This window comes from Mus caroli, unplaced genomic scaffold (assembly GCF_978045245.1).
Source record: "Mus caroli unplaced genomic scaffold, Mus_caroli_1 scaffold_1, whole genome shotgun sequence".
Lineage (NCBI taxonomy): Eukaryota > Metazoa > Chordata > Mammalia > Rodentia > Muridae > Mus > Mus caroli.
In genome coordinates, this window is record NW_028227256.1 from 82,828,552 (window position 1) to 82,848,908 (window position 20,357).

General features: G+C 43.6%; 1 protein-coding gene and 3 non-coding genes across 4 annotated transcripts; all 4 read right to left on the reverse strand.

Moving 5' to 3' along the window:
* Nucleotides 1-4,285: 4,285 nt before the first annotated feature.
* Nucleotides 4,286-13,450, reverse strand: Nucleolin (nucleolin multifunctional protein). Its single transcript, XM_021159647.3, has 14 exons — nucleotides 13,229-13,450; nucleotides 12,113-12,229; nucleotides 10,990-11,485; nucleotides 10,588-10,770; nucleotides 10,405-10,491; nucleotides 10,086-10,227; nucleotides 9,058-9,182; nucleotides 7,772-7,895; nucleotides 7,158-7,312; nucleotides 6,315-6,438; nucleotides 5,994-6,115; nucleotides 5,157-5,283; nucleotides 4,602-4,825; nucleotides 4,286-4,486 (listed from the first exon to the last, which is right to left on the reverse strand). The coding sequence occupies exons 1-14, from the start codon at nucleotides 13,244-13,246 to the stop codon at nucleotides 4,410-4,412; spliced, it is 2,121 nt and encodes a 706-aa protein (XP_021015306.1). The 5' UTR covers nucleotides 13,247-13,450; the 3' UTR covers nucleotides 4,286-4,409.
* On the reverse strand, nucleotides 4,959-5,091 carry LOC115032407 (small nucleolar RNA SNORA75). The gene has a single exon (XR_003838080.1). It is a non-coding gene; the product is annotated as a small nucleolar RNA SNORA75 (small nucleolar RNA).
* On the reverse strand, nucleotides 5,787-5,866 carry LOC115032417 (small nucleolar RNA SNORD20). Its single transcript, XR_003838095.1, has one exon. It is a non-coding gene; the product is annotated as a small nucleolar RNA SNORD20 (small nucleolar RNA).
* Nucleotides 10,296-10,364, reverse strand: LOC115032415 (small nucleolar RNA SNORD82). The gene has a single exon (XR_003838091.1). It is a non-coding gene; the product is annotated as a small nucleolar RNA SNORD82 (small nucleolar RNA).
* Nucleotides 13,451-20,357: the final 6,907 nt, after the last annotated feature.

Here is a 20,357-nt window from a genome sequence, read left to right on the forward strand (position 1 = left end):
ATAAAAATCGCTTCCAACTTTTCCTAAATTTTTCATTTTCCTCTTCATTTTTATGTATATGGGTGTTTTGCTAGCACCCAAGAAGAGTGCCCAAGAAAGCAGAAAAGGACCTTGGGTCCCTGAAACTAGTTTCAGTCTCGCAGCATCTGGATGCTGGGAACTGAACTGGGGTCCTCTGCATGTGAACAGCCAGTGTTTAATCACTGAAATTCCTCACTTTACACTTGGTTGGCTCAAGAAAATACACAGCTGGTATTCTTAGGATAAACACATTACCTGGCTTTAAAGTAAATCTCATCATAGTCTATGAAAAACAGAAACTCAGATTTTGCTAGCTACTTAACACTGACAACGTACAAGATGGTACTTAAGGGAAGAAGATGTTAGAAGGGTTACAGCTTAGATATAGGACTAAAAGAATGCCAGAACAAAGCTGGGCGTGGTGGCACACACACCTTTAATCCCAGGAGACAGAGGCAGATGGATTTCTAAGTTCGAGGCCAGCCTGGTCTACAGAGTGAGTTCCAGGACAGCTAGGGCTACACAGAGAAACCCTGTCTCAAGAAAAAAAAAAAAAAAAAAAAAAAGAATGCCAGAACTTAATGTACTTGAATTAGCAAGATTAAACGTCTTAAGTTCCAACATATGGCTAGCCTCTAAATACGGGTCAATGTCCCGTTTAGACATGCAATGAAAGAGAGACAACTCTCCATAATCCAAACCAGTACTCAACCATGACTCGTGTTAAAACGACAAAAGGGGCGACCTGAGGACACTGGTCACTCTTCCAGGGGACCCAGGTTCAATTTCCAGTACCCACATAGCAGCTCAACTATTTGTAACATGGTGGACCTGACTCCTCACACACATACATAAAGACCAAATACGAATGCACATAAAAAAATATTTACAAATGACTTCAATGATTGTAGATGTATAGGAATTTGCAGGAAAAGAATTTAAATGAAAAACGGGGGCCTTCATAAACTGGAAACCTAGAAGAGGAAGAAAACACTTGAAGGGCTAGAGAGATGACTCAGCTGTTAAAGAGTCCAGAAAACGCAAGTTTGATTCACAGTACGCACATGGTGGCTCACAAGTACTTGAAGGCTGGAGAGATGGCTTAGTAGTTCAGAGCACTGACTGCTCTTCCAGAGGTCATGAGTTCAATCCCCAGTAATCACATGGTGGCTCTCAATAATCTGTAATGGGATTCTATGCCCTCTTCTGGTGGGTGTGTCTGAAGACAGCTACTGTGTACTCATATACATAAAATAAAAATAAATCTTAAAAAAAAAAAAAAGGTTGGAAGATCCACCCTCTTCTGGCCTCCTGTGGCATTGCATGCACATGAAGAAATACACAGACACTACACCCATACACATAAAATACATTTTTAAAAAAAAAAAAACTAAAGATACCTGAAAGCTTCCCTAAAGGGCCTAACAGAAGAATCAGTGAACTAGAATCCAATAGAATGTATCCAAATTAATATCCAAAGAGAAAAAAACATGGGAAAAAATTAGTTTCAATGCCAGTATCAGGTTATCTAAGAGTCCAGTAGAGAATAAGACTGAAAGGCCGCATTTGAAAAATAACAGGTGAGAATTCAATTAGAACCCAAGTACTGTGGTTGTATATACTTGCAGTCTCAGCACTAGGAGCTGAAGCAAAGTATCAATTTCAAAGACAATCAGGGATACACAATAAAACCTTACTCAAAATAAAATAAGTACTTCCCTCCCCAATAAACCCATAGTTTTTTTCTCTGTGTAGCCCTGGCTGTCCTGGAACTTACTCTGTAGACCCAGCTGGCCTCAAACTCCACCTGCCTCTGCCTCTGGGATTAAAGGCGTGTGTCACCACTGCCCAGCCAGAATTGTTTTTTCAAAGGATTAAAATGGGCCGCAGCCTATCATCCTCCTGATAGTAATGTTTCTATAATGGAGCCTGACATGGTGGCACAGGCCTTTAATGCAGCACTCAAGAGGCAGACTTGAGGTCAGCCTAGTCTACTTATCAAGTTCCATGATGGCCACAGAGCTAGAGACCCTGTCTCAAAAACAAAACAAAGATGGTGGCCTTTAAGATTTACCAGTGAGAACCTGATGACCAGGACCCCTGAAACCTAGATAAAGCCACTGAAATGGCATGCATTGCTAATCCCATTCATATTGCCAGAAGTACTTGAAAGCTTGTATGAGGCCCAGAAGAAATCAAGAGACCCTGCTTCAAAAGGTAGATCCCACAAGAACACACAGGTTAAGTGGCCTAAAAGTCCTCACTGTTGAGTATTTCTTGGACAGTTCCATCATCTCCATCACTTAGCATTTAGTAGGCACTTAGTGGAGGACAGTAACCAAAACTTGTTTTTTCTTTACTAGGACCTTGAGAGCCCTTTTATTCTATGGCAAAGGGCTTGACGAACTGAACAAAATTAGCCTGTTATAGATGGTAATCCTAAGGCTTAGAAGAGTACTCCTCTTCCATTTCCCCTTCCTTTCTCAAGACCTACACCCTTAGCATCTGCCTATGTTGAACAGGTTCAGGGAGACTGAACTGAAAACTACATTAGCTAACTCCAATTACTAACATCTGTAGGAAATAAGCCACATTGACGGGGTAGTGTATATATAGTCAAAAGCATGTGATAAATGGTCAAGAGTGAATCTTTCAAATGAGAAAAGCTTTGCTGCTTTTTAAAGACCTCTACACGCTACTCTAACACCAGAATGAATTTTGTATTTATCTATTAGGTGAAGGCAGATTAACTGTCTTCCCTCCACCCTTTCTTCAGTTCTCATGTTGCCACTTGCTGGAATAAAAAAGGGAAGCTAACAACCATTTCCAGAAGGGTTTGCTGCTTTTCTAAAATGTCTGCCAAGTCCCTCCAATTTAGGGAGAGCTATTCAACTGTAAATCTTCTGATGACTCTATAGGTTAACTATGTCCTCAATCCACAAAGAAATGTCTGTTGTACCTTTCCTTTGTTACTGTAGTCTTGAGGTCTTCTGTGTAGCACTGGCTATTCTGGAACTCCTTAGCCTCAAATTGGTCTGCCTTCCAGGATTAAAGACAGCTGAGTGCCTTCAGCTAGGAGGCTAACATAATCAAGGGTTCCACTCCCCACAGCAAAAGAACCCACCAAACTGTTCCCTGCTACACAAATCTAATGCCCATGCCATCCTCAGTTTTAGACAGGCCCAAGACTGCAATGGTCATACCACATACTCAAGCCAGACATGTTCTAAGAGCAACCCTATACAGAGGGTCTTTGGTTGAGAATAGCTGACTGATCTTTCTTGAAAATCAGTTTGTTGGGAATGGGACTTGGAAAAACACCTACAGAAAAGTTTCTATTAAGGTTATCTAGGCACCCATGCCTTATACCAAAAAAAAAAAAAAAAGGTACATCCTTGATAGATCACTGAAAAATTCTACTAAGTACACAGGCCAAGGGCCACTGTATTATCCCTAGTTATACTGGACCTCTATGACAAACTTCCTGTTAAGTCAAAAAGGCCACTGTACTGTTTCCTCTGTTGCAACCTACAAACCTTGTTTCCCAAAGCTTCTCAAATTTGACAGGTTTTGTTGTTCTTTTTTCAAGATAAGAGTTTCTATGTATCCCTCACTGTCCAACAACTCAGTTCTGCAGACCCAACTGACATTGAAGTCATAGACTGCTTTAGCCTCCTATGGGATTGGATTATGTCACTCCCAGCTTGCTGCTGAGATAAAACTTTTTGGTTGTCTGTGATTTTTTTTCCTTGTTTTTTCAAGACAGATTTTTTTTCTCTAATAAACAGCCCTGGCTGTTCTGGAACTCTCTGTACACCAGGCTAGCCTCAAACTCAGATCTACTAGCCTATCCCTTCCAAGTGCTGGGGTTAAAGGCATGTGAAACCATCCTGGCTATGTGAAATTTTCAACCCATTGAAAGGGCACCATTCCTTGCCCAGGGCATTTCGGATTGCACTGTACTGTTTGTTCTTATTATGCTGGGAATAGAATTACATACCACACAAGCTCTTGTATGGCATTTCCAGCACTGATCCCATGTGCTCTATCAACCACTTTTCCAGTACACACCCTTCTAAGATACAAATTAAATCTTCCAGATCAGAACCATGATGAAGCTGTTCCCCACCAATTTCCACATTTGTAGCTGAAATTCTTGAAAGCAGTAGGAACACAACTGAAATTCCCACTGGGCAGAGTTGGTCTTGCCAAGCTCTTAAGCAACAATCCAAATGTAACCTCTAGGAAGTATTAAGTCTGGCAACAGAGTTTAGGATCTTTACTGTCTTGGAATGTCCTTAGAAGGCTCTGTCATTGAACAGGTAACAGAGTAAAAACCCCAGAGTCCTTTCTTTAAAATGAAGAGGGAAAGAATGGGATGGAAGGAACTATTCAAACTTCGTCTTCTTTCCTTGTGGCTTGAAGTCTCCCCCTCCTCCTCTGCCGCCTCGGAAGCCTCCTCTACCTATAGGAAGGAAAAACATGAAAGGAAAAACAATTAGGAACTGACCTTCCCATTTAAGGTGGTTGGTTAGGACACAGGTTTAGGAATCAGTTTCCAGTTCCTTTCCCTTCCTTACCTCCAAAGCCTCCCCGGCCTCTTCCTCCAAATCCGCCTCTTCCACCTCTGCCACCACCTCTGCCTCCAAAACCTCCTCGGCCTCCACCTCGACCACCAAAGCCACCTTCACCCTTAGGTTTGGCCCAGTCCAAGGTAACTTTGTTTCCGTCAATTTCTCCATCTTCCATGGCCTCCTTGGCAGCTTTGGCATCTTCCTCACTATTAAAGTCTACAAAACCAAACCTAAAACACAGGAAAAAAAAAAACAAAACCTCACCCATTAAGTAAACACATTTTAAAGTAACACAGTAAGTACCAAGTCACCCAAGTAGAGTGACCGCAAAGTACTCTTCAGGTCAAGAAAATCACCAGTCTCTCATGTCTCACACAACAGCCAAATATACTTCTGCAAAAACAGAAGATAAGTGCCAGTTCTGTGAATTCTCTCTTCTTCTCGTGCGAATCCATAATCTATCATTGGTTGACAGAAAGGAGCTCAATGAGAAGATACTGCAGACCCAAGTTCTCCATGCAGAATTCACTAAAAAGCAGCAACACTACTATGCCTTCTTACCCTTTGGAAGAACCAGTTTCCCGATCAGTGACTATTCTTGCACGAACAGAGCCCTCAAATGATTCTTTTAAGGTCTCTTCAGTGGTATCTTCAGACAGACCTTTGACAAACAGAGTTTTGGATGGTTCTGAAAGAGAAAATGAACCCTTGGTGAATACTGCCACATTCAGCTTAAGTAGATTCCTTTTTTAAATGTATTTTTATGTGCATTAGTGTTTTGTCTGTAATCTATGTCAGATCTTAAGAATTACAGACAAGGTTGTGTAGTGGTGGCGCACACCTTTAATCCCAGCACCGCAGAGGCAGGCGGATTTCTGAGTTTGAGGCCAGCCTGGTGTACAGAGTGAGTTCCAGGACAGCCAGGACTACACAGAGAAACCCTGTCTCGATAAACCAAAAAAGTTACAAGATAGGTGCCATGTGGGTGCTGGGATTTGAACCCAGGTCCTCTCAGTGCTCAACCACTGAGCCTTCTCTTACACTGATTTTGAATGTTTTTTTTTTTTCTTTTACCAGAAAAAGCAGTTAACACAAGAAATTAAGGTTTAAAAAAAAAAAAGACTACACTGGATCAAACATATTTAAGCGTACTCAGAGGGCAATCAAGGTTGCTGCTTTGAATTGACATAGCTGGATCAGAACTTGACTATCTAGAGGAATTTTCTTGAGATTTCATCAATTATTTCTCAGGTAATCAGTCATCATATCCAGTTGTCATTTTCTCAGCAACATAAAGACAGCCCCAAATGAGCATATAGGCACATTAAAAAAAAAAAAAAAAAAAAAATCAAAAAAATAATGACCCAACCCCAAGTCATATCATGTCAAAGGACTTACGACTTCTCGAATTGGATCCTTGCAACTCCAGCCTGATTGTTCTGCCCTCAATTTCCATTTTATTACAGGAATTTAAAGCTTCTTTAGCATCTTCAAATGAAGCAAATTCTATAAATGCATACCTGAAGGTTGAAAGTCAGTTCTCAGAATAAAGCTTAGAAACACAAGGCATCAGCATGTAATATTCACTATCAATATTTACTGCCCTTTGTATAGCTAAAACTTTAGGGTTTGTCTTTTTTTTAAGCTAACAGGACAGTCTTACTCTTATCTGTAAGATTATGTATGTCCAGCCCACATCTAACGTAAAAATTATTTTACCCTTTAGGTTTGCCATGTGGGTTCTGGGGCACTTTGATAAAAGTTGCTTTCTCAAATACTTCCTCAAGAGTTTCTTTTGTTGCACTGTAGGAAAGGTTACTTAAAACCAAAGTCTTTGATTCACCTGCAAGTACAAAGATAACACATTAGCAAGGTATGTTAGAGTATGTCTGTGTATACTAAAACACTCAGTAAGTGGGTCACCTATAAAACATGTCTCTAACCTAATCCCCAAGGTTAGGTTAACTGGAATGTTAACTGAAACAATGGCACTTCAACCATGGACCATATACCATAATTCTAGAACCACCATAGTGTATATCCATTATATACAGTAATGCCTTCTTGTTCCTTTCATTTTCATTCTAACTAGATAACTTGTTCTTTCTTGTCTTACAATATTTTCTAAAATAGTTTAAGTCATTTAAAGTAGAAAACACCCAACAAAAGTTTTATTTGCTTACTATACTCCAAAGGAAATGATTTCAAATTGCTTTCATTCATGAAGACTAAATATCAGCTTTATGAACAAAGGTGAACTAATTGTAGCTAATCAAGTTCTTTTTTTAAAAAAGATTTATTTATTTATTTATTTATTTATTTATTTATTATATGTTAAGTACACTGTAGCTGTCTTCAGACACTCCAGAAGAGGGAGTCAGATCTCCTTACGGATGGTTGTGAGCCACCATGTGGTTGCTGGGATTTGAACTCTGGACCTTCGGAAGAGCAGTCAGGTGCTCTTACCCACTGAGCCATCTCTCCAGCCCGCTAATCAAGTTATTAAAATACAAAGATACAAATGATTCCTGTTCGCACTATACAATTAACCCTTTAACTTACCACTCCAAGTGCTGGTCTTTCCAGTTCTCTCTTGCCTTTGTCCTTTCTCTCCAGTATAGTAGAGTGAAACAGATCGTCCATCAATTTCTGCCCCCTGCTTTTCTTCCAAATTTTTCTCTGCATCAGCCTCAGACTTAAATTCAATATAAGCAATCCTGAAAGAGTACAAGTACAATTCAGTTACTACGTTAGACAAAATATTACTCAAGCATCAGCTATGAAGGACTTAGTCACATGTGCTCTTACTGTTCTTTTACTATATATTAGCTCATCTTCATCACTTTAAACTGGCCTCTTATGTGAGGAGGAAAAAGCCGACATAATAGACTGAACTGCCTAGAATCAATTTCTCTCATAAAATAGGGAAGGATAGTAGTACGTGTGGCAAAAGATGCCAATTTGTATTGAGCCTGTAAAATTGATCACAGCTTCAAAACCCATCAGTTGAGCATTTTTAATGTCAGAACTTGGGAGGTAGAGGCCAGAGGAGCAGATACTCAATTTTCTGGTTATGAAGTTTGAAGCAGCACAGACTAGAGACTGTCAAGGACAGAAGAGGGGAATAAGACACTAAACTGTTAATAAAACTTAGCACGCAAAGACACAAGACATACCCTTTACTTTTCCCATCCTGGCTGACTAATCTGATCTCCACGGCATCTTCAAACACTTCTTTTAATTCATCCTCAGTGATGTTGAAAGAGAGATTTTTGGCCAGAAGTGTTCTTGCAGCTCGAACTATGTTGGAAAAAGATTTAATTAAGTACATCAATTTACAAGTCACAAGAGAATAAAGCAAATAATTCCTATAAAGTACAAGGATATATGCTTAAAAAAAAAAGATGGTATAAGGGATGGAGAGAGATGGCTCAATGGTTACTAACCATTTGCATGAAGAGTACCCACGTTCAACTGTCACCTGATGACTCACAAACACCTGTCCAGTTTCAGATGAGGCTGATGGACACCAGACTTATCTACTTGTTTACATGCATATCATGTTCCTTAGACCATATGTATTAAGTTGTATATGAAACAAGTCTATTTAGACTTAGTTTCCATCTCTAAGATAGCTCATCACTCATATGGTTCATTCTACATCAAAAGCATATATCCAGTAAGCATATGACAGACTGCAGATTGAGCACACAGCAACCTTGTAAAATGAGCAAAAGGGGACAGAGGATACGTAGCAGTTTTAAGAGTGCTTGCCTAGCAGGGCAGTGGTGACTCATGTCTTTAATCCCAGCACTTGGGAGGCAGAGGCAGGCTTGGGAAGCAGGCGAATTTCTGAGTTCACGGCCAGCCTGGTCTCCAGGACAGCCAGGGCTATACAGAAAAACCCTGTCTTAAGAAAACAAACAACCCCCCCCCCCAAACAACAAACTTGCCCAGCATCCGAAAAGCTCAGGTTCAATTTTCAGCACAACTAAATAAGAAACAAACACTTAAAATCCAAATTCTGAAACTCAAAAATAGGGATCAAGAATTCATTTAAGAGATCTGTAAGCTTCAAGCATGCCACGATACACATGTGGTCAGAGGATAAGCTAAAACTCTCTTTTTTTTGAGCCAGGGTTTCTCTGTGTAGCCCTAGCTGTCCTGGAACTCACTTTGTAGACCAGGCTGGCCTTGAACTCAGAAATCTGTCTGCCTCTGCCTCCAAAGTTTCTTCTCTCTTCATGTGGCTTCTAGAGATCAACCATTTTGCAGCAAGCATCTTTACTCACTAAGCTATTCATCCTGTCAGCCCTGACATTATATATCCCAGGAATCAAACCTGTCAACAAGCACGTGACCCATGACATCTCATTGGTTCACAATGAGAATGAATCTAAGGAAGGGGCACCAGACTGCCGGAAGTCTGTTAGTATCCAGTCACCCAGACCCCTTTACATACCTTTCTTACTATCTCTTCCTTTTGGTTTTTCTAGTTTAATTTCATTGCCAAACACTTTTAAACCAGTGAGCTCCAAGGCCTTTTCTAGGTCTTCAGCAGACTCAAAGTCCACATATCCAAATTTCCTTGAAGATGGAAAAAACAAGATTACAGGCATGAGAAGGTGATCTACATTTATACCACGTGGTACACACATACAGAGAGCATCTACAGCACTAACAAAAATAAAACTAGATCATCCTTATCTTCCATAAAACCAAGTCCAAAGACTGGAGAGATGGCTCAGCGGGTAAGCACATTGACTGCTCTTCTGAAGGTCCCAGCAACCACATGGTGGCTCACAACCACCCATAATGAGATCTGATGCCCTCTTCTGATGCATCTGAAGTCAGCTACAGTGTACTTATGTATAACAAATAAATCTTTGGGCCAGAGCAAGCAGGGACTGAGCGAGAGTGGAGCGAGCAGAGATCCTAAAAATGCAATTCCCAACCACCACATGAAGGCTCAAAACCATCTGTACAGCTACAGTGCTCATATACATAAAATAAACAAATCTTAAAAAAAAAAAAAAGTCCAAGTACCAAGACATTACAACAAATTCACCTTGATTTCTTCATTTAGTATATTGTAAGTAACAGCAGTAGCTGGCATGGACCCCGCTAAAAGTATAGAGAATACTTTTAGCTAAAAGCACTATGACTATGCAGATCCATAGTTGTAGATTACTGTACAAAAAATTCTTTGTGTGTTTAATATCTTTTCTTCTTTAAATTTTATTTTATCTTTAATTTACTTTCCACTTTCGTATTCCATTCCTTGTACCCCCACCAACATTCTTAATTCCTATTGACATCACCAAGTCAAACACAGGAACTTCAAATTGCAGGCCCTATGACTCAATGATTTAGTTCATTACTATAGTCTTTCTTACTGCAGTTCCTTAACTGTACTTAAGGGCAGAGAAGAATACAACTGGAAAGTAAAAATTCTAGCTGATACACATGTAACATTCAATAAAAACTTACCTATTTGTACCAGTTCTGACATCCACAACAGCAAGATCATTTTTAGCAAAAAGTTCACTGATGGCAAACTTTAATTCACTAACAGACTTGTTTGGATTAAGGTTTCCAATGAACAGATTGAAAGGTGTAGTTGGTTCTGAGCCTGCACACACAAAAAAATGAACTGTCAGTCCACTTAAGCACACAACAAATTCCATCATAAACTATAAAGCACATCAGCTATTGCATTTCAACCCCATGGTTCAGTATTAAGTCCCTTTGTCATTCATCACTTGTGCTAGTGCTACTCTGATCTGTTTCCCCAGTTTTGCAGGCTTACCTTCTACTTTCTGTTTCTTGGCTTCAGGGGCTTCTTTCTGCTTGGTCATCTCCTTCTTCCGTTTTCCAGGTGCTGCTTTAACAGGTTCTAGATGTTTTAAAATGCCACTCATGAGTAAGCAGACACTAGCATTTCCAGTAAGCATTACTTAGGCCAGCATACTTTAAAAGTTAATTTGGTTACCTTCCTCCTCTTCTTCCTCATCATCATCTTCATCCTCTTCTTCCTCGTCATCCTCATCCTCGTCATCTTCATCTTCTTCCTCCTCATCATCCTCAGCCACACTCTTGGCTTTCACAGGAACAACTTTTGCAGGAGTTTTCTTTCCTTTGGCTGTTGTGATCTCCATAACTTCTTCCTCAGAGTCTGGAAGAAAGATGGCAAATCAGGCAAATGTATTTGCTACCTACCAATCCAGACAACATAAATGCTACAAATACTTAAAAAAAAAAAAAAAACACTTAGCAAATGAAAACCTATTAAGCAATGGAAAGAACTAAGAGCGCAAAATGAGTTTCTAATCTAATCATGAAACAGTGAGGGAATGTACATGCAGTACTCTAAATATCCTAAGATCTAACTCACCATCTTCCTCCTCTTCGTCATCATCCTCATCATCATCATCCTCATCATCATCTTCCTCATCCTCTGAGGCAGGAGCGGCAGGAGCTGCTTTTGCTGGCTTCACTCCTTTTACTATTGGTGGCTCAAACTCATCTTCTTCCTCATCATCTTCATCCTCATCACTATCTTCTTCATCCTCTTCATCTTCATCCTCATCACTGTCTTCCTTCTTGGCATTCTTACCGTTCTTAGCCCCCTTAGCTGGAGTGACAGCTCCCTTCTTACCAGGAGTTGGTACCAATGCTTTTGCTTGTGCAGCTCCCTTCTTACCCGGTGTTGGAACGACTTTGGCTGGTGTAATGTTTTTCTTAGCTGGTGTGGCTACTGCCTTTTTGCCTGGGGTCACAGCTGCTTTCTTAGCTGGTGTGGGAACTGCAGCCTTTTTTGTTTGTGAAACAACCACCTTCTTTGCAGGGGTTGTGGTAGCCTTTTTGCCTTTTTTCTGAGGGATGACAACCTTGAAAGCAAACAAATCATAAGCATTCCTTTATATCCAATGCTACATTAAGATACAGATACTAACTTTGAGCACAAGAAAAAGGACATTAGATAGATAGGCTTTAAAAAAAAAATCAAGAACTGGAGAGATGGCTCAAAAGTTAAGCGCACGTGTTACTCTTGTAACATGTAACATGCACATGTGGCTTTAACTCCAGTTCCAGGGGATCCAAATACATTCTAGGATGAGGGTACCAAGAATGCTTAATGGGTGTGCGCGCACACACAAAGACAACATTAAACCCTGAAATAAGGAGACATGGCTTTCAACACTTAAAAAAAAAAAAAAAAAAACAACTGGACTCAGCACCTGAGCTTTTGTAAGAAATCTGATTGAGCATGGCCTTAACAACTGTCTTGAGACAAGGTTTCACTATGTACTACTCCCTGGTTGCCTGGAACTCAAAATTCTGTCCCCTGTGTGCCGACTGTCTTGAAAAAAAAAAAAAAAAAAGAAAGGAAGAAAGAAAGAAGAAAATTAAGAAACGGGCTTGCCATTCAACCATTTACTACATATCCTGTATTTCTAAGACTTCCAGACATTCAATTCTACCGGTTTTATTGCTGCAGTCAAATAGCTTCTTACCTCCTCTTCTCCACTGCTGTCATCTTCATCTTCTGACATTTCTTCATCTTCGCTATCCTCTTCCACGTCCTTTGGAGGAGGAGCCATTTTCTTGGACTCACCGTGGGTTTTGCCGGCCTACAAACGCACACAAAAATTAGACGCATTTTCAGTCACTTTGCCTTTGGCCACCACCACCTTCTTTCTTACTAAAGGACACAAGCATAAAGACTTCCTCTTGGCCAGGTATGGCATTCTCCTGGCAGATTTTTCTGCAAACCGCACATAATTTCTTTCCTTCTCACAGATAACTGAGCAGACAGAACTCTACACCAAGAAACAGCCACAGGTTATAAAGTCTCCTAGTCGTGGCCCTCTATTTTCTGGCACCTTCCACAAAAAAAAGGAAAAAAATCCCAGTCAAAGGGATCCCTCTAAGTTACTGGCCGGGGAAGGGGGTATTTCGAAAGCACCTCTTAAAGCAGCACCTTGTAACCCAACTGCTTCCCACTTTCTCACGCTTCCAGCCCCACCACGTGGAGTCACCAAGCGGGTCACCACGCCGCCACCTCAGGGGCCCACCACGTGTCCATCCCGGTCACCGTCAGAGACGGCAGATCGCCGGGCCACCCATCCATCCCCACGCTGCCGTCCCCTTTTCCGGGGTACTACAGACACTCCCCCACTGCCCCGGGTCGCGCGACACGTGCGGGGCGCCGCAAACCACGTGGCGGGCCGCGCACCAGAGCACGTGCGCGGGGAGGCGGGGCCCCGGGGCCGCTCGCCGCCTAAGGTTGGCCCTCTCTTCTCACGCCGTGCCCCAGGCCTGAGCCCCTCTCCGCGCTCAGCTCTTCCGATCTCTCCTCACACCGTCCCCTCCCGCCCGTTGCATTCGACCTCTCGATATCGCCCTCCCGGAAACCTGCCTCCGCTCTCTCATCCCCCCTAAGTCAGAGGCCAAGCACCGCGAGACCTCCCGCTAGTCGCGCGAGACTTTCCCCCCCAGCATGGCGCCCTCGAACGCGCCCGGGATTGCGCGCAGGCCCTCCTCCCCTCCGCGACGGACGGGCGGGCGCGCGCGCGTCCCTCCGAAAGCAGGGGCCTAGTCGTCCGCGTCGGCGCGCCAAGGCCTCTTACCTTTGCGAGCTTCACCATGGTGGCGGATTACGGCGGCGGCGCGTGTGGAAAGCGATCAGCTCGGAAGAGCTCAGCGGAAGCCACACGAAGGCGACTGCAGTAGCGGGTACTGACGACTCTGGAGCACGTACAACCGCCTGCCAGCTACAGCTAGCGTCTGAGGCAAAAGACTGAGCCTGCCCAGTAATCGCCTCTGGAAAGGCGACGAAGGGGTCCTCGTGACTTCGCCTCCACCAACCAGAGCTCGCGTCCGTCCCCCGAGCCAACCGCGAGCCTTAACCCGGGGCAGGGTGAGGCGGGCCTAAGGCGTGGCGAGGGCGGGGCTCTTAGGGGCGGGGCCTGACGTCCGCTCCTGAGGGCGGGACTCGTTTGGGCCCAGGCGGACGTTGACTGGTCAGTGTGCAGGTCCTTTGAATGCTCCTGAGCGCCCGGCTCTCCCCACGCCTGCGCAGTGGGACGGGCGAGTTTGGCGCGGCTTGTGTGTGAGGCGCGGTAGGTGGCGGCGTGGCCCGGGTTCCCTCAGGTGTTCCAAGGCAGCGTGGACGGCGATGCTCAGGTGGTCTATGCGTCTCTCGGGGCTTTCCCCGGCACCGCGTGGTCCTGCTGAAGAAGAACGCCGGAAGGCCTAGGGTTCCCTCGGGCTGATGAGCGGGCCTCGGCCTGCTCTCCGCGGAGTCGCGTACGGCCTCTTGGCTATGGTGGTCTGATGCGAGTCCCCGCTTTCCTGAGAGCTCCTAATAAAAGCAGTTGTGCGTGTGTGTGTGTGTGTGTGCACAAGCGGTCCATGTAATGTCGGTGATCTCTCGCGGTAGGTATAACTCCAGGTTCAGAGAGGTGACTTCCTGGTGTGGTGGGGAAAAGTACTCGGCCCGCCTGTGACCACACTCACAGGTTCCCTCCATGGCGGGGGGAACGAGAGAGTTGTCTGGCGTTGCTTTAAATGAATTGCAACCAACTGGTCCCAAGCGTAGCACACAGACGCCCTTCATCAGCTAACAACATCCAGTAGAAATGACCTGTGGAGTTTTCGTCCGGACTTGAGATAGGACCTCATTCTTTACTGTCCTAGAGCACACTGTGTAGACCAGGTTAGCCTCGACCTGTGTTGGCACGCCTGGCCCGACCTAGGAGATGTTATTTTATGAGACAGGTTTTCTCTGTGTATTCCTGGCTACCCTGGGACTCACGCTGTAGTCCAGGCTGGCCTTGAACTCGGAGATCCCCCTGCCTCTCTAGTGCTGTGATTAAAGTCATGCCATCATACCTGACTTCAACCTCGGGAGATTTTTTTTTTAATTTATTTAATTTATTATATGTAAGTACACTGTAGCTTTCCTCAGATACTCCAGAAGAGGGCATTAGATTTCGTTACGGATGGTTGTGAGCCACCATGTGGTTGCTGGGATTTGAACTCAGGACCTTCGGAAGAGCAGTCGGCGCTCTTAACCACTGAGCCATCTCGGGAGATTTTAATGCAAGTGGTATGTGTTGAGTCCCCAAGTTTTTTTATCTGAACCCGGGCCTTTGGAGATAAGTAGAAATAGTCACTGTGTGATGCTTACTTACTAAGGCCTTCTCAACGCGGTGGAAAACAGCCACAGCTACACACCAGTGCGCTCTCGTCAGGGCCGGAGATGGCGAGCCCGTGTTGTGGTGTGGGGGCATTGTCTTTATAGCGAGACCGGTCACACCTTGTACTGTATATTATGGAACCAAGGGAGACTCTTGGGTAGAGAGGTAGGAAGGGCGGTGTGAGGAAGACTCTAGATATTTCCAAGCAGAGCAAGCTAAAGGCATTCGGGAGGAGACAAGAAGATGAGCTGTGAGTGTGAAATGACTTGGGTGACATGGCTTCCTTTGTCAATCCAATCTATCTGTATGGGCAATCCTCAGCCCTCTTGTGTACCGTGCCACTAAGAGACCTCTGCTTACACCCAAGGTTAGTTACACTCTCAGATATTATCAGTTGCCTAGTACTTTTCTTGGCCATTTATTGTTCATTTGCCCCTTTCCCAGACAGCACAGACTGTTGTCTGTTTTATTCTTGGTACCTAAAGCATTGCCTGGCATATGATAGTGTTGGAAATTACTTGCTAACTGGAGTGAACAGAAGTTTGAGTGCACCAGCAGCAGGGACAGCTAGCACGATTTGGTGTTTCTGTGGAATCAACACCTAATCCATGTGTGATGCTTATACAAATTATAATTGAATATAACCATGTCATATTGGATCCCCAATATCCCTGTAGAAAGCATGGGGTGGCAGCATATAACTAACAACTCCAGCACTGGGGGTTACAGGGAGCAACGACAAGAGAATCCCTGGCATCTGCTAACCAGACTGTCTAGCCATGAAAGATGACCCTGCTCAAAAAATAAGATAGAGGTGGTGTGAGGATGTTAGTGCCTGCCTGGTATGCGCAAAACCAAGATCAATAACTGTCCAGTTATTATACAAATAGAGCCAAGTACCAGGTTCTATTTCAGCTCTTTAGAAATTTTAAATTCATAAATGTATTCAAAATAGGCTAAAAGCACCGCTGCTCACAGACATGAGGGCATAGTGCAGCAGTTCTCAACATGTGGGTCTCAACCCCTTTGAGGTCAATGACCCTTTTATAGGGATCAGATATCCTGCAAACATCGCAATTCATAGCAGCAAAATTAGTTATGAAGTAACAAACTAATTTTATGGTTGGGGGTTATACCACAACATGAGAAACTGTATTAAAGGGTCACAGTCTTATGAAGGCTGAGAACCACTGGCGTTGAGTTAACTTGGCCAGTTACAGAGCTAATAGGAGATTGGATGTGTATGTATGTGGGGGAAGGTATGCCTGAGTTCAAAAGTAGAGGCAACAGGTTAATCTGGGGTGTCTTTTTCTATCACTACCTTTTTTTTTTTTAACAGACAATCTCATGTATCCCAGAGTGTCCTTGAACTTCTGATTCTTTTGCCTCTCCCAAGTGCTTGTATTTCAAGCGTGTGCTACTACTTATGGTTTATGTTGATCCGGAGATTAATCTTGACTTTGTGCATGCCAGGCAGGCACTAACCAACTTCCCCAGCCCTTCTCTATGTTATGTTTTGAGCAGGATCTCTTACTGAATCTCACCTTTTATGGTTAGATAGGCTGGGTAGCATATGCCAGAGATCTTCCTGTCTCTGCCCCCCACCCCAAGTACTGGGGTTACAGTTATTGTGCTGCCAACCCCATGCTCTTTACAGGGATATCAGGGATCTGAACTTGAGTCCTCATACTTTCAATGCAAGCACTTTATCTGCAGAGTCATCTTCCTATCTTAAGGAGAGAGGGCTTAGAGACCAAGAGGCAAAGAATAACAATCTCTAAGTCAGTTCCCCACGTTAAAGGTCCTACCGTTTATTTAAATGTGCTTCTCTCTTAGTTGTAGCATCTGACAACACAACTCAGCTATTTTTTTTTCTTTCTGACATGGTCTTGTTAGGTAGCCCAGGTTGGCCTGGTCTACTGATGGTTTTCTGTGTCAACTTGACAAAAGCTAGATCCATCGGAGAGAAAGGATCCTCCACTGAGGAAATGCCTCCCTGAGATCCATCTGTAAAGGATTTTCTCAATTAGTGATCAGTGTGGGTTGTGCCATCCCTGGTTCTATACTTAAGGCACCTGGAAATTGTGTTTCTGCCTCTGCCTTCTGACCATTGGCATTACAGGTGTGTTTCTCTGCACCTGGATTCCAGCAAGTACTAATTGAAAAAATCAGTTATAAATATACCACATAAGGTACAAAAAAAAAAGTTAGGCATGGTAGCTCGTACCTATAATCACAGCATTTGAAAGGATAATGCAGGAGGATTATCATTAATTTGAAGCCTGAATTAACAACCTGAGTGACTGAGTTCCAGACCAGGCTGGGTTACAAAACAAGACCCACTGAGAAGACAGTTAGGGCTGAAAGAGAGGTACTAGACGGACAGAAGAGAGAACGGAGCCAAGTCAAGGTCAACTCTGATCAAAGCTCAATTTTACTAAATCAGCACGCAGTTATGAAGGAGAGGAAGGGGGGCCGATTCCCGCCAAATAGTCCCGGGGACCAGTAGCAGGGTGACCACGTGGATGGCTCCGAACAACAAAGCGGCAGGTTCCAGCAGTGGGCGTGGCAGAACGATTGAGCAGGCAAGCTCCATCCAGGTGTAAACAGTGGGACCCTAAGGCTGGGGGAGGGGAGGCTACAAGACCCTATATGAATGAATGAGTGAGTGAGTGAGAGATTCAAAACAACCAAGCACAGTGACATATGTGACATAATCCCAGTGATGCTGAAGAATTTCTAGTACAGAGCCAACCTGGTCTGAACCACAAGACCTTGTATTGAAGGAGAAGGAAAAAGAGAAACACCCTGCCCCTCCTTCTAGTTTCTTTGTCTAAATAGTAAGGATAATAGTACCATCATTTGTGTGTAGTGGGTATTACAGAAGATGACAATTTTTTATTTTGAGGACACATATGCCCTGGGAGAAAATGACTGTTAGGCCCATAGCAAAGGAGCCAATAGATGGCCAGAGAGGAATTGAGGCAGGCAGATGTGAGAAAAGGTTTTTCTTCTTTCAATGTTTTATTCTAAACTCTAGGCTGGTCTACAACCGACCCAGTGTAGCCTTGACTTCCTGCCACAGACTCCCTAGTGGGGAAGAAATCTTGAGTTAAGGGCCACTCCCTGAACAAGGGAACAAAGAAATGGATGGTTTTCTTGTAGCAGTGTACATAGATAGCCACATGTAAATTGTGGAAGGCAAAACTTACTGTCAGCTGGTTCAGTTGCCCAATTAATGAGTGAAACATGGGCATGAAGATAGCCCGGTGTGTTGGCATCTTGGGAGAATAAACTGTCTTTGAAAGGGAAGGAAGTCCAGGTAGATAGGTAGGCACAGAGAGGCAGGGAAAGAGAGATGCTGTCTTAAACTCCAAAGAAGGCCAGTGCAGGTGTTAGATGCCTTTAATTCTAGCACTCTGAGATCTGTGGGAGTTTGAGGCCAACCTGGTGTACATGGAACATGGACCCGGTCTCAAAAACAAATAGCTTGCCAAGTAAGCATCAGAGAAAGGCAGTTGGCTTCAAGAATTGACTGATCTGAAAAACATGGGCTGGAGAGATGGCTCAGCAGTTAAGAGCACTGACTGCTCTTCCAGAGGCCCAGCAACCATGTGGTGGCTCACAACCATCAGTAATGGGATCTGATGCCCTCTACTGGTATGTCTGAAGACAACAACAGTGTACTCATATACATATAAATAAATCTTTAAAAAGGGGGCGAGGGGTGGCCTGGAGAGATGGCTCTGCAGTTAGGAGCTCTGCCTGCTCTTCTAATGGTCCTGAGGTCAATCCCCAGCAACCACATGGTGGCTCACAACCATCCGTAATGAGATCTGACGCCCTCTTCTGGTATGTCCGAAGACAGCCACAGTGTACTTACATATAATAAATAAATCTTGGGGCTGGGGCGAGCAGAGGTCCTAAGTTCAATTTCCAGCAACCACATAATGGCTCACAACCAATAAATTTTTTTTTTTTTTTTTGGTTTTTCGAGACAGGGTTTCTCTGTATAGCCCTGGAACTCACTTTGTAGACCAGGCTGGCCTCGAACTCAGAAATCCTCCTGCCTCTACTTCCCGAGTGCTGGGAATAAAGGTGTGCGCCACCATGCCTGGCACAACCAATAAATCTTAAAGAAAAAGAAAAAAAGAAAGAAAGAAAAAAAAAAGACGAAATGCTTCCGTGGGGACATCTTTGTAAGAACCATTATGGCATATAATGAGTAGGTCATTGTGAAGTTCTGTCCCATTTACACACATAGTCTTGAACCTCAGTGATTTCTATTAAATGGATGTGATAATTACTAATTTTTTCTTTCTTTTATTTATTTATTTTGGGGGGGGGAGTATGCCCTGGAACTCACTTTGTAGACCAGGCTGGCCTCAAACTCAGAAATCCTCTTGCCTCTACCTCCCGAGTGCTGGGAATAAAGGTGTGCGCCACCATGCCTGACACAGAGGAGGCTAATGACTGGACTGTAAAAAAATAAAAGTGATAAAACAAAACAATATATATATATATATATATACATACATATATATATGCCTAAAATAATATATTAAGTTGTTTTGAAGTGTGGAAACAAGATGACTTGTTTCCCAGTTAGCCACAAATACAAATCTTCTTGCCACATGAGTAGCTGGATTTAAAGGTATTTGAAAGTGCGCCAGGCTAGACCTAAAGATTTAGACAGGTGAGTCACTGTGAGTTCAAGGACAATTCAGTCAATTTAGGAAATTCCAAGTCAACTAAGTCTACCATAGTTTGACAATCTAAAATTAAAACAAAAAATTAGGCAGGCCTTTTTTAGATGTGCTGTTTCTGATCCATTGTCAGCGCTGTATCGCTGTATTTCAATCCTTATGGTGCCATAAAACATTGTATTTAATTATGATTTATTTGCATGTGTGTGCATGTGTGTGAGTGAACATGTGTATGCCTCTGCGTGTGTGTATGCCTGTGTGTGTGTGTTGCCGGGGGAGGGTTGTGCACCTGTGCATTTAGAGGCAAAAGATAACCAGAGATCGCATCCTCAGCAATACCATTCACCTCCTTTAGCACAGGATCTCTCACTGGCCTGAGCTCACCAATCAGGCAAGGCTGGGAAGCCAGTGAGCACCAGACTCCTGTCTTGGCTTCCCCACTTTTTGTACTTGGGAGCCTGTACCACCACACTCAGCATTTTTATGTGGTTGTCTTAGTTAGGGTTTCATTGCTATGAAGAGACACCATGACCAAGGCAACTCTTGTAAAGGACAACATTTAAGTAGGGCTGGCTTACACTTTCAGAGGTTCAGTCCATTATCATCATGGTAATGGTGGGCAGACACAGTGCTGGAGAAGAACCTGAGAGTTGTACATCTCCATCCAAAGGCAGCCAGGACACTGACTCCTCCGCTCTGGGTGGAGCTTAAGCAAAGGAGGAGACCTCCAAAGCCCACCCCCACAGTGACGCACTTCCTCTGGTAAAGCCAAACCTTCCTGACAGTGTCACTCCTAATAGACCAAGCATATTCAAACTGCCAGAGTGTATTTTGGGGATTGAACTCCTGCC

What these genes read in the sequence shown, in the direction of transcription:
- Nucleolin (XM_021159647.3), bottom strand. An exon ending in TGACGAAGAGGAGGAAGATG is followed by an intron (nt 10,771 to 10,989) that starts GTGAGTTAGATC and finishes TCTTTCTTCCAG; the next exon opens with ACTCTGAGGAAGAAGTTATG. An exon ending in TGAGGAAGAAGAGGAGGAAG is followed by an intron (nt 10,492 to 10,587) that starts GTAACCAAATTA and finishes TAAAACATCTAG; the next exon opens with AACCTGTTAAAGCAGCACCT.